This window comes from Centruroides sculpturatus, unplaced genomic scaffold (genome assembly GCF_000671375.1).
Source record: "Centruroides sculpturatus isolate CEXI.00-Female unplaced genomic scaffold, Cexi_2.0 scaffold372, whole genome shotgun sequence".
In the NCBI taxonomy this organism is placed as follows: domain Eukaryota; kingdom Metazoa; phylum Arthropoda; class Arachnida; order Scorpiones; family Buthidae; genus Centruroides; species Centruroides sculpturatus.
The window spans coordinates 616,486-629,822 of record NW_019384553.1 but is presented as its reverse complement, the minus strand read 5'-3'; the positions used below and the strand labels follow the sequence as shown (position 1 = coordinate 629,822).

The following is a 13,337-nucleotide window of genomic DNA, read 5'->3' as shown; positions in this document are numbered from 1 at the left end:
GTTATTTGAAAGGTCTGTCATGTTGAAGTAGAGGACTTGCTGTGACGTCACATAGATCCAAGGTCATGCTAACAAATATACGGGATCTGGCTATCCTTGTAGTTTAAAGTCCTTGCTATTAGTCCCTATGTAAATCAGCACCTGCTCGTTCCCCACACGGAAAATTTTCAAATTAATGAACCACGTTTAAATACTTTTCTGAATTGTCTTTATTAAATAGCTAAATAAAACTTTCAAAAACACTTGTTTTTTTCATGTATTTTGTATTTACGAAAATTTACGTAAAGAGCAATAAAAAAAAAAATTAAGGATATCTTCAGGTAATTTTACTTGGCAACTCTGAGCGCGACCTCTTGCGACGATCGGTAGGTCGTTTCTGCGCCATATTGTTTTTCACATTTGTAAATAGGTACGCTTTCGGTATCGAGTATTAAATAGGAGAAATGGTTCCAGTTAGTAGACTCGGATGTTTAGTCAGAAAATTCGGTACTTCTGCTCTAAGAAGAGGTGGACACGATGAAGGAGGATATGCAGGAGCGGTAAGGATCTGTTCTCTTCAGTTTCAATTTACTCTAAAATTTTGTCTTCGTCTACAGTTTAACCGGAATAAATAATGCATTATTGTATAATATTAGTGTACTGAATTGTAATAATGTATAATACTGTAATTCGTTAATTTGTATTATGAAAATAAATATTTAATCGTACGGAGCTGTCTACACTAAGGCAGGGGGTTAAGCCAAGGGGAGGGAAGGTGAGGGGTCGAGCTTCAGTGGACATCCGTTTATTTCATTAAATTTTATACAGTTTATGAATTTTATTATATTTATTTCAAAATTTAAAATTTCTTGTATGTTTCGTTTCTACTTAGTGTATCTATCGTTCGTAAAGTGATATAGGTTTTAAGGGGGATTGAGTTTTGTTGACTTCTGAAGAGGAAGGATTACGGAAACCCAAACAAACTGGAACGAGAGAGAGAAGAGAGAGTAAAAATTTCAAGAAAATACGTATGTCCTCTCTCTGTATATATATATATACGTAGCTCTGAATGTTTGCAGAAATTGAATCTGCAAACATCTTGTCACTTTTGTGCCTCTTTTGTAGCTGCTGAGTCACTAGAACTGGCTGAATAGCAGATAAAGTATTTATTACGCTAGTCTCCAGTTCATTCAGTTTCCATCTGCATCTGCTTACTTCTCTTTTTTCTTTTTTGCATGCTGCTACTAGCAAGTGGTGGTGTCACAGATCTGACACACCCATGGATGTAAATGAGGTACCTTCATTGGGTTTATTGCAACCCTCAGTTCTCTCTGACAATGAACAAGATGTCCTGCCTCGTGATGCACATAGGGCATCTTGTTTATTGTCTGAAACATCCACCCTGGTTAGTACGAGGCATGTTCAGAAAGTAAATGTACTAGATTTTTATATTTTTTTAGAAAAAGTGTATTTGAAAAAAATTTACAGGATATTGTTGATACACTTGTTGACTGTTTTTACACATAATCGCCATTCTGTTCAATGCATGTGGTGAGCCGTGGCACAAGCTTCTATATTCCCTCCTTGAACTTTCCAGCCAGTTCCTTCCCCCACTTTGGAACCTCTTTCTGCACCTGCTCATCAGTGAAAATTTAATTCCATCCACATGTGTCTTCAGGGAGGTGAAAAGATGATAATCTGAAGGTGCCAAGTCGGGAATATGGGGGGGGTTCAAAAATCCAAACCAAATGAGTCCAAGAGTGCCTTGGTGGCTAAGGCTGTGTGATGATGGGCATTCTGTGAGTGTCTCTTATAAGAGAGTTCTGGAGAGTTGTGGAAACATCGCAGAAATTTCATCTACTGTCAATTGGTGGTCTTCACAAACAGTTTCCTCTTTTTTTTTTTTTTTTTTTCCAGTCAAACTCATCAGCCGATTCATCAGTCAAAATGGAAGGTCTTCCACTCCTCTGTTTGTCATGAACATTTGTTCTGCCTCCACTAAACTTTCTACACCACTTAAACACTCATTCTGTTCATAACACCTTTGTCGTAAACTGTTTTGATTTGCGAAAAAATTTTGGTAGGTGTTATTCCTTCTGCGAGTAGGATGTGGATCACAGCATGTGGCTTGCACTTGGCAGGATTTCTCACCGACATCTTTCACGCAACTGGACACTGCAACACGAGTTTATGTACAGTACTACTGTGTTCCTGCAATGCTTGCTCCATCAGGAGATCTCTCTCTACCACTTAGTGTTGCCAACCCTCAAAAAATGAAAAATTACAGCCTGTTATGGTCACAGTATACAGTAGTACCTCAGTATACATCTGCTTTAGAATAAGTCCAATTCAGAATATATCCTGTTTGGACGAAACAAATTTTGCTCAGTATATGACTTTTGTTCAGTATATGACTTAATTCAATTATACGTGCCATCTATGAACAAGTAGCACTATTGGTGTACTAGACCAGACTAGATGTTCGCAGTGCTGCAATTTATAACTTTGCTAGATTTATTCTGATTTTAATTTGTATGTAAAATTTTATTTTTATTAATCATGAATTGCAAAACGGCAAATGAAAAGCAACAGAAAACTAAAAAAATGACTAGAATCACAACGGAACTGATAAAGGAGATTGTTGAGAAATATGAAGGTGGCATGTGTGTTCGAAATTTTAAATGTTGCATACTGTATTCCGAGAACAACGATATCGACAATCGTGAAAAATAAAGACATTATTAATCTGCTAGCATTGCGAAAGGGGTTAAATCAATTTCTAAACAGAGATCGAAGACATTAAATCATGTTGAGAAATTGCTTTTGCTTTGGATAACTGAAAAGCAATGTGCTGAAGACAACATATCAGAAGCAATTATTTGAGAGAAAGCTAAAAAGATACATGCTGATCTCATGAAAACTCAAGCAGGAACTATCCAGTGAGGTGTTTAAAGCCATCCATTTTTTTTTTATGTGAGAACGGTTTAATTTAATCATTTTTACATTACTTCTTATGGGAAAGGTTGGTTTGGTATACGTCCAATTCGGTATAAGTCCAAACATCGGGAACGGATTAAGGTCATATACCGAGATTCCACTGTACTTACTTTCTGAATGTGCCTCGTACATCAAATGTACTCCAGGGGATTGTCTATATACTGAGGCTTGAGCTGTGTTTCATTATTGTTTCATTAGCAGCATAATTACATTGTGTCTTGAAAGCCAGTAAAGCTATATGAGAATACTGTGCAAGAGCATGAGGACTTCAGAATAGTCATGCACAACTTGTGATGTTTTATAACATTTTTAGGGACATCAATGGATAATATAATGGCCATGTAGGATGCAAGATTTTTCCACTCCCAGATGGAATATATTTCCTGTCTTTTCCAAATCATTTCCTTAATAATTTTTAACTGGTCTGGACTTCAGGAACTGAAAGATGCATTATCTTCAAATATATGCAGATGCATAATATCTATGTACATTTTGATAACCACATACCTGTCATTTGGACAGTCTCAGCCATGGTCTTCCATGTGTTATTTTTTTATCCGTACATTTTTAAAGTCTATGTGACTTTTGTCATACAAGAAAGGAAACTCTTGTATTAATAGCTCATCACCTAAATATTTGACTGTGTTCATCATTTCATAATACTAAAGCATTGCTAGTGATGCCAGTAATACAGCATTGCTATGTTGAGAAAAAAATAACAGATTGGGTCAAATGTAACTGATCAATTCATGTTACTTTTGAACGATATAAAATTTAAAGTAAGGTTTACTTTGGTAATAAAGAAAACAAATCAAAAAAATAATACGATAATTATTTATTCATTATTTCCACAGATAAGATGACAGTTGAATCATAAAAAAAGCTCAAATCTGGGGTTGTCTTATAGGACAGATAAAAAAAAATTAGATTTTAATTTATATAAATTAAAACCATTATAAAAAAAAATAGAAAAATTGTATATACTAGTAGAGAGAAGGGTATGTCCACAGAATAGAATAGCACATATGATGATTTTGTGGATAGTCAAGGTCATTTCAAATGCCCGAATCAGTGCAAATGTTTGCAACAATAACAACGCAGTGCTGCCAGATGAAAGAAAATAAAATTTGTTCATTCGAAAAATTACAAATAGGACATAATTTCATATACGTTATACAGTATTATTATCCAGATGATGATTGCTGATCTAAACTAAATTCATAGACCGTTGATAGTTTGGGGGATCTTATAGGACAGATATATGCTAAAAATATAAAACTTTGATGAAAATTTATACTTCATCTTATTTGAAGGTCGTCTTATCTGCAGAAATATACGGTAGTGTAGATTTGGCAACATCAAATGATGATATTTTCTCCAATTTACGTCAAGAGTGTTCATGTGTACAGTGAACTGTACACATGAACACTCTTGATGTAAATTTACACTTTTAAAATACCATAAGACCATACACATTTGGTACATGTATGGCCTTATGGTATTTTAAAAGTATTGTTATAGTACCAGGGTTTCAAACACTGGGTATGGTACAGATATGGTTGCAGTACGTAGTTTATAGTTCAGCCTGTAGAAAGTAAAATATTTCAAACGTTATCAGTCACTAGCAATGATATTAGATGATGAAGTTTTTAATTGCAAAATGATTAAAATATAAAATCAATCAGTATTACAATGATGTCTAAAAAATAAGCTTAATTTTTAAATACATTGCTGTTACTAAAAAGAATTAAAACAACTAACTAAAATGTGTGTTTATGGTTACCATAGTGTACAAAAGTCAGTATTCACTCTACTAAGTTATGAAAAAGATACAAATTTATGTAACATATGCAGTGCCATAAATAAAGCATACTTGCATGAAGTATTGCTGTTTTTGTTTCATGATCATAGAAATCACAGAACAAGAACACCTATGACCTGTTTTTGTTGCTTTTATGAAACTTTGATTGCATACAGACATCATATGCATGGTAGAGAGGAAAATACATTGATGATTTTATGCTATTGAAGTTGGAGGTTCAAGGCCATTGGATATAATATACATACAAGTATGTCTCAAAGCATCATATTCACAGTTATAGCAAGATTCCAGACAATGGGAAGATTAAACCAGCATTATCTGTCAGGAACATCATAACTGGACTCTGAATCAGTGGATCAAATTGTTTGCTGATGAGCCAGAAAACTGTTTACAGTTCTGATTCTCATTAGACCACAATATGAAGAAAGTTGGAGGCATTATGATCAATGAATGCAAAGGGCTTCACATTTTTTCTACAAATATTACTAGGTACAGGTACAAGATACTGAAATAACATTTAAGTCTTTTCAGATACAATGTGGGTTCAGATTCTATGGACAATAATATCCTCACATGTAGGGCTGTGCTTGTCAAAGAATTTCTTGCAAGTGATGATATCTGTTCCATGGAGAGATACTCTGGGATATTCTGAATCCATTGAACATGTGTAGAATATTCTGATGAGGGGAATTGCATCTTGTTAGCCTCTACCAAGAATCCTTCAAGAGCTTCGTTCTCTTCAATAATGGGCCATTATGTCAACAGAGGCAATATTCTTGTAACCAAAATGACTTATGCAGTATGTGAGGTTGCAAGAAATAACTAAATACCAGTACATTATTAACCATTTTAGGACATTAAAATAATTGCTATGATTTTTTATACTTATCTTATTTTGCATAAAGTTAATTTTCACTATATGTAAACTAAGGAAAATAAATTCACTTTCATTTTAGTGTAAAGATTGCTATGTATGTCATGTTAAGATTAATTAGTGAGAATATTTTTAAGTATTAAGTCAGTTTTAAAATTAATATTTTAAACAAAGGAATCAAAATATAATATCTTGTTACTGTTTAAATTTCAGAAGTGTAAGAAAAAGTTACTTAGTAGAACAACTTTAAAAGTAAAAATGTATTCAAAAAGTGTTGTTTTAATATACAAGATTGTTTTCAGATACTGTATTATATTAGTAAATTTACTAAGTTTAAGTTCTAGTGGTTTATAATTCTCATATATAAAAAATGCTATATCACATCAGTTAGACAAGCATATAGATAAAGCATCTTTTTATTAAAATTAAAAATTGAGAAATTAGTATGCTTTGAATATTATTATTATTTATTTATATGTTTATCAATTGATATTAAAATGTTCAGATAGCTATTATATCATCATATATATTTACTAAATTATTATTTTTTCAGAATTTGCCTTTTCCAACCCATAATAGATTTCTTCTAACTGGCTTATTTATTTTATTTTTTGGAAGTGGTTTTGCTACACCATTCTTATTAGTTAGATTCCAAATGTTGAAGAAATAAATGGTAAGTTAAGCTAAATACTATAGTAATCTTAATTTTTATTCCATATGCTGTAATATAGAATGGAATGAAAATTTTGTATGTCTGAATTAAATTCTTGTTTTACTCTTTCTGTGTACCTTAATTTATTAATCTTGGAAAAACCAAATTAATGATAATTTGAAGTTAATTTTCATATACTTAATGTTTTTTTAAATGATGTTAAATTTAAGATTCATTTTGTGTTTTACATATAAAAACGTGTAAACTATTTTTTATGGAAATAATGAATGGCAGTATATGACAGTCTTTATTATTTTTTAATAAAAAATTTGTCACTATCAAATTTCTTAAATAATAAATTGGAATTAAATATTACAGAAGTACCCCAAAAACTTGAGAAGGTGGTGAGTTACTGAAAATAATGAGTTTTATGGACTTTGGAGTGTATTACAGTAGAGCATCGGTTATCCGAAACGTCAATTATCCGAAAGAATTCCAGTCGACAAATTTAAATTTTCACTAGTGCTGTGGCATTGCAATCTTTGGCTATATGGGGCTACTTCAATATTTTTTATGTTTGTGTGTGTTTTAGCTGGCAGCACTGTCACTTTTGTGTGGTGTTTTTCTGAGGACTGTGTGTCATGCTGAATCGAATGTTTTTGATACTAGATAACTTCTAAAGTATAAATTTGTTTTGTTTTTATATTTTTCAATATATTTATTTTGCTTGTAAAAAATAAAGAAATAATTTTTAACAATACAATAGGCACGATTATTATTTTAAAAAGTTAGTTTACATTAGGCTTAACGTCAACAAAAATTCAACTCGAAGCAACACGCAATGGAGAAAAATTTCAACACGGGATAGGTTGATGTATTTTTTCGTACATAATCTGTTATCCGAAAAATAAGTTATCCGAACAACCCCAGTTCCACAATTGATTCAGATAAACGACTCTCTACTGTATTCACAAGTCATAATACATTGTTACAAATTAATCTATTAAAAATCATTTAACACATTTAGAAGGAAAGAAAATCTTCAGTATAATCTAACATAAAATAATTACTCATCAGCAGGAGCATGTTGCCAACTGTGATGGAATTCCACTAAATTAATGAATTTTGTTTAACAAACAGTAGCTAGAGATTCTAAATAGTGGAATTTTCATATAGGTATTATGTGCAAATTCATAAATGTATTTACTAGGTATCAATAGTGACTACAGTAGAGCATCGATTATTTGACCCCCGATTAACTGTCACCTCGGTTAACCGACCACGTTCTAGTCGGCAAATTCAAATGTCTGCTAGTGATGTGGCGCTACAATATTTGGCTATGTCTTGGCTACTTTAATATTATTTTTGTGTGTTTTAGCTGGCAACACTCAATCAACCATGAAAGGGAGCCAGTATTTAAACGAGGCTTAATTTTCTAATTTTTAATGATACAATAGCGACAATTATAATTTAAAAAAAATTGATAGGCTTAGCATGGAAGAGAATTCAATGCGAAGTAGGTTAATAGCAATATACTAATTACATGGAATATAATAATATACTACACTAATAATGGATTTTTTTCATACTTTTCGGTTATCCAACTTTTCAATTATCCGACCAACTCCAGTCCCCAATTGAGTTGGATCATCGATGCTCTACTGTGTTTTTATTTGTAGTTGAGTTTTAATTTTAAAAAATACTGACTATTCAGTGGCTACTTTTGATGATGTGACATTCTTGTTGTGCATTTTATAGTGGCACCTTGATAAAAGGGGACCCTTTTTTTTTTCCATGGAACTGATGCTATTATCAAGTATTGTGAGCAAAGAATAAGTTATTTGATCAAAGAGTTATACGGTTAAAAATTAGGATATGTGTATTTTTTGTTTTTGAATGACACATTTACAGAATGTTTTATTGAGTCAAGTTTCTGGGACTCTATTATATTAAAACAATTGGTCAGATAAAAAAAAAATAAATTAAATTCATTTATTATAATTAAATTGTAAGACAAAAGGATATTTTAAATTCTAAATTACACATAATTATGTAATAATACAACTATATAACAATTATTTCATATTTATAAGAATGATTCAAAGGAACTCAAATTTGATATTTTGTTTTCTTGGGTAACTAGTTTGAAATTTTGGCAAGTAAACTCTACTATTTAACTTACATATAGTATTTATAGTTTTTTTCTTAATATTTCACTTATTTGTTGAACATAAATAAATTATTTGTTGAAAACTGAATAGTTGAATCATTTAATACATTTATATTTTTGAGTACTGAAAATGTATAAAGTGCGTCCAAAATGCAAAGGACATCAGTATTTCAATGTTCTTTATTCTAATTCGTAACAACTTTATTTGATCATTTAAATTGTTTTAGAAGTTGTTTGTACATATTCTTTGGAAATGTTTGCTATTTCAATAATTGCAAGTTTTATTAATCAGGTTATCTTTTAGGTCCGTAGTCTGTTGATATATTTTGGTAAGGAAAATTATAATAGTTTAAATATTGGTTATTACATATTTCTGTGTCTATATATGTAGTATGAAAATTTAAATTTGACATTAAAAATGAATATTAATGTTTTTAGGAAATTTTTTAAATTAGTTCAATAAAAGTTTTCAATTATTTTATACTAACTAAAAATGTTGTGAATAATAAATGCTGGAAATAAAGTATTTAATATTTCAATTTTCTAATCTTTTTTCAATTTTATGTGTAGTCTAATAATGTGTATTTAGTTCAATGTAACTAAATTATTCATCAGAATATATATTTACTTTTTCCTAATGTATAAATTATGTGTATTGAAGTTTAATAATACTTTTTTTAAATTTAACTTGCACAGATAATTTTATCTTTTATAATTTTCAATTTATTCTCTGTAATAACTTAATTATATTTATTTTAAATTGTTTTAGTATGATCATCTTTTTAAGAGAAATTTTTACTAGAAAGCTAACATGTCCTGTGTGAAGTGTCAGAACTAATCATATTGCTAGTTTGGAAGAAAACTGGCATAACTCAAAAAAGGGCAATTTTTTTTTATTGTTATAATCAAGAAAATTTTTGTGTGGAAGAGTGTCACAAAAGTAAACTGCGTATTCAGCCACTAGAGAGCAGTTATGTGGGAGATAAGTGATATTCAGTTAAACTTTGGTTAAATCTTTGCATGGGATTTTCTCAAAACTAGTAATTTTGAGTTGTGCTGGTTTTCTTCCAAAGTAGTGATGTGTTTCCTGGACTTCTGATTTCTTGAAAATTAAAACACAATGTAAATTTTGCCAAATGTTTTTTATTTACTACATAAGTTGGTTTCTACTTACAAAAGATGTGACTAACTTGTAGTCATGCCAAATTAAACATTTATAAGTGTTGTATGCACTCAAAACAACACTTTAACTGAGATTTACCAAACATAGCTTTGGAGCAATAGCATCAGAAGAATTTGGTCAATTCCTCTAGCTTGAGGGGTTGAATGCACAAAACCTTCTTGCTGTTATTAAGTAACTACTAGCAACATCTTCCAGACTATTATTGTTTACATTAGTTCTTGTGATACTACAACATTTTGTCCATTAGACAACACAAATTAAAAACTCACTAAAGGAACACTTGTGAAAGGATTGAAAGAATACCACTACTACATCTCTCACCCAACTGAAGGCAGATGTGTGAGGAAGAGGAGGAATTGGAACACAAAAAGTTACATCCTGTTTAGTCTGCCAGACAACATGTTAGCTTTTTTGGATTAACATAATAATGTCAGTTTAAATGTGTTCATTTTTCTATACATAAATAAAGAATATACAGATTTTACTGGAAAGATGTTACAATTCTCTGCCAAGATTAAATGATTAAATCACATTCTGAATTGAACATTCAGCTCACTTTCAGTTCAATGCTCAATTCCAAATGTGTGATTTTAATTATTGAAATAATTACAACTAATTTTATTATTCTAATGTATTTCTGAAAATTTATACCATAATAAAAAAAATCATTGAACAAAAAGATAAAAATTTACTGTTAATTTAAAATTTTATTATTATTTTTTTTTTTTTTTCTTTTTGCATAATTTGTTTATAGTGTATAATAATTAAAAAATATTATAAATGAATTTTTACTAACAATTTAATGCAACATAGCATTCTTCCCAGTAAAACATTTCAGGCAGTCAACATGCAATGTTGCCTAACTGCTGCTACAAATTTTGATACAAACTGTAATTAATGACGACAAAACAATATTCATTCATACAGTAACACTCAATAGCACATATTGTCCTCAATAAAAAATAAATGAAATATTTTTATTTTCATTTTAATAGGTTAGGAAGTGTTTATTTAACCTGGTACAGTACATGTGAAATTGACTTGGAAAGAATGTTATAATTGTTAATCAATGATATAATAAATTAGATTAAAGAGAACAGAAAATATTTAATATACACTGTTTTGGAATTGATATAATCTTGACTCCTACATATTGTTTATAAATTTATAATTGTTTGTTTTCACCAATTACAGGTACTACTTTCAAAATTACATAAATGCATGAAATACAGTAGATTCTTGTTAGTTTGAACTCGGAGGGACGATTTTAAACTGTTTGAATTATAAAAGGAGACCCTTTCTGGTTGCTACAGAACAAAACAGAAATAATTTTAAAAAACATTAACACCACAACAAGTAGAATAATGTTTAATCAATGAGAAATGCAAAACAAAGGCTCTGTATTGCCCATGAGAAGCCACGATGAATGAGCATGTGCCATGGGATGACTATCATCTGCCAACTGAATTGATTTAAATCTATAGCATCATCCCATTTTTGAAATTTAATCTAGTAACACATGCTCTTGATTCAAATAAACAGGAGGAGGCACGATCAAGTTTGAATTACCAAGAGAATTTTGCATTGATTTAAAATGGGGACCATGTGGGGATAGTGTCCAATTTGAATTAATGAGAATCTAATGTACATGTCATTTTTTAACATAAACGAACATAATGTTCGTTTTTTAAATCTATAATTAATGGGGAAAAAATTCAGCATGTTACAATAATTTTGTTCTATTTCCACAATGCAATAATTTAATTTTTTAAAATTTACTTTACAGATGATGCTAGAATTAAAGAGGAAGTTAGTAAAAGTTTTGGAATCTAACGTTCTGAAAAGCAATCCAAATGTATTTGGAACAATTATTAGATAATTTTCATTGATACAGTTTGAATAGAAATGGAAAATAGTCTTTTGTTTTCGTTGTATATTGTAAACGAATAATAATAAAATGTACAAAAATAAAATATATTGTAATAAGTGGATTATTTAACTTGTGCAAAATCTGATCACTTAAATTCAATTTCAATCCATGCTATATTGATGTAAGAAAAAATAATTTGGATGAGAAAGTTATAAAACGTTTAAATACTTAATACTAATTATTCATTAAAGATACGTCCACATTTTTCTTGAAATTTTTACTCCTCCCCCATTGTCCCAGTTTGTCCAAGTTTCTGTAATCCCCTCCCTTCATGGACGTCCAACAAAACTCGACTCCCAAAATTTTCTTAGTTTACCATTATGAATAATAAAATGTATAAAATTAAATGAAATAAAACGGAATTTAAGCAGTTAAAAAATTTAATGCTTGCTAAGCGTGCAAAAATTTTTAAATTTCCGTCACCCATTGTGAATCGCCCAGTTGTCGAGTACCCCCAAATTAAGGAAGACGGAGTGTAAACTAGTGGAAAGATTGTGCAGGCCTAGGTGACTGCACAATCTTCCCACTAGGAATCGGCTCGCACGAGCTGCTTCCAACACTCCACTGGTATTTTCATAACCGGTCGCGAAAATTCTTGATGAATGGATAAATGAAGAATAAACAGTGTTTTGCATATTTAAACCCGAGACTTCTATTTATATTTTGAAAATAATAAAAATACGATCTGTGTTTTCCGAATTAGAACTTTACTACAATTTTTTTATTATAATAAAACCCATCCCTACCCAGGCCTGCCTTTGTACGTGCGAGGCCCTGCCCCAAGAAAAGCTTGGAGACCACCCTGAAGGAATTCGTAATGGAGGGCTAATGTTCATAAATTTTTTTCTATTAGCTTTCTCTGCTAAACATATTGATATATATATTTAATAAAATTTATCTTGATTGTTTATAATAATTTTGTTACTTGTTGCTCTTCAATTCTGCATATTTTCGAGGTCTCGAATGTTAGGAGGCCCCTGGGTCCAGGCCCGGTAGGCCACACCTAAAGATGGGCCTGACCCTAACCCGAAATTAAGTTTATTGCCATTTTATAATAGTTATAAAAAGATTATAATAAAAAATATTTTTAACAGATGGCATCATCAAATGTTACCGGAAAAGTTAAGCAACTCATTGCTGGATTTTTTAAAAGGCTTTTTCCGCTGATGTTAAAAACGTGTTTATGAAAAGGCTCGCGGATCTCATTTGAATGCGATTTTATTTTTCATGCGAATTTTTCACAAATTAATTCCGTGTTTTTCAAATCATATTTTGCTGATTTTTGTTTCATTATGAATTTTTGCTCGTTTTGTCACTCCTCATAACTGTTAATAATAATGTCTCTAATTAGAAATTAATCCAAAAATGCGCCGTTTTAATATTTTGATAAATATCGAATTTTTAAAAAGTTAATGTGAAATTTAATAAGTTTTATTAAGTATGAAAATTTATATACAATCGTGAAAATTCCAAGTACAAATGTAATTGTTGAAGTAATTATAATTCTGGTTTGAACACACATCGACTGCAAGGTGTGTTTAGTTAAAATTCAACGTGGAAATGGTTTCCTCCTGTAGTGCATTATTCTGTGGTGAAATGTTTTACTAGTAGAAAATCGGTCGAAATATAAGTTGTCTTGACCGGCTATAGTCGTTTAAACAGTTTTTAATTAAACACGAGAACACTGCTTAAATTTCATTTTCAATGTCGTCGTTCTATGCATTATAACC

General features: G+C 30.6%; 1 protein-coding gene across 1 annotated transcript; it reads left to right on the top strand.

The window, feature by feature from the left end:
• Nucleotides 1-342: 342 nt before the first annotated feature.
• Nucleotides 343-11,652, top strand: LOC111623744 (cytochrome c oxidase subunit 7C, mitochondrial-like). The gene is made up of 3 exons (XM_023366441.1): nt 343-539; nt 6,226-6,345; nt 11,464-11,652. The coding sequence occupies exons 1-2, from the start codon at nt 444-446 to the stop codon at nt 6,340-6,342; spliced, it is 213 nt and encodes a 70-aa protein (XP_023222209.1). The 5' UTR covers nt 343-443; the 3' UTR covers nt 6,343-6,345; nt 11,464-11,652.
• The last annotated feature ends 1,685 nt before the right edge of the window (nt 11,653-13,337 follow it).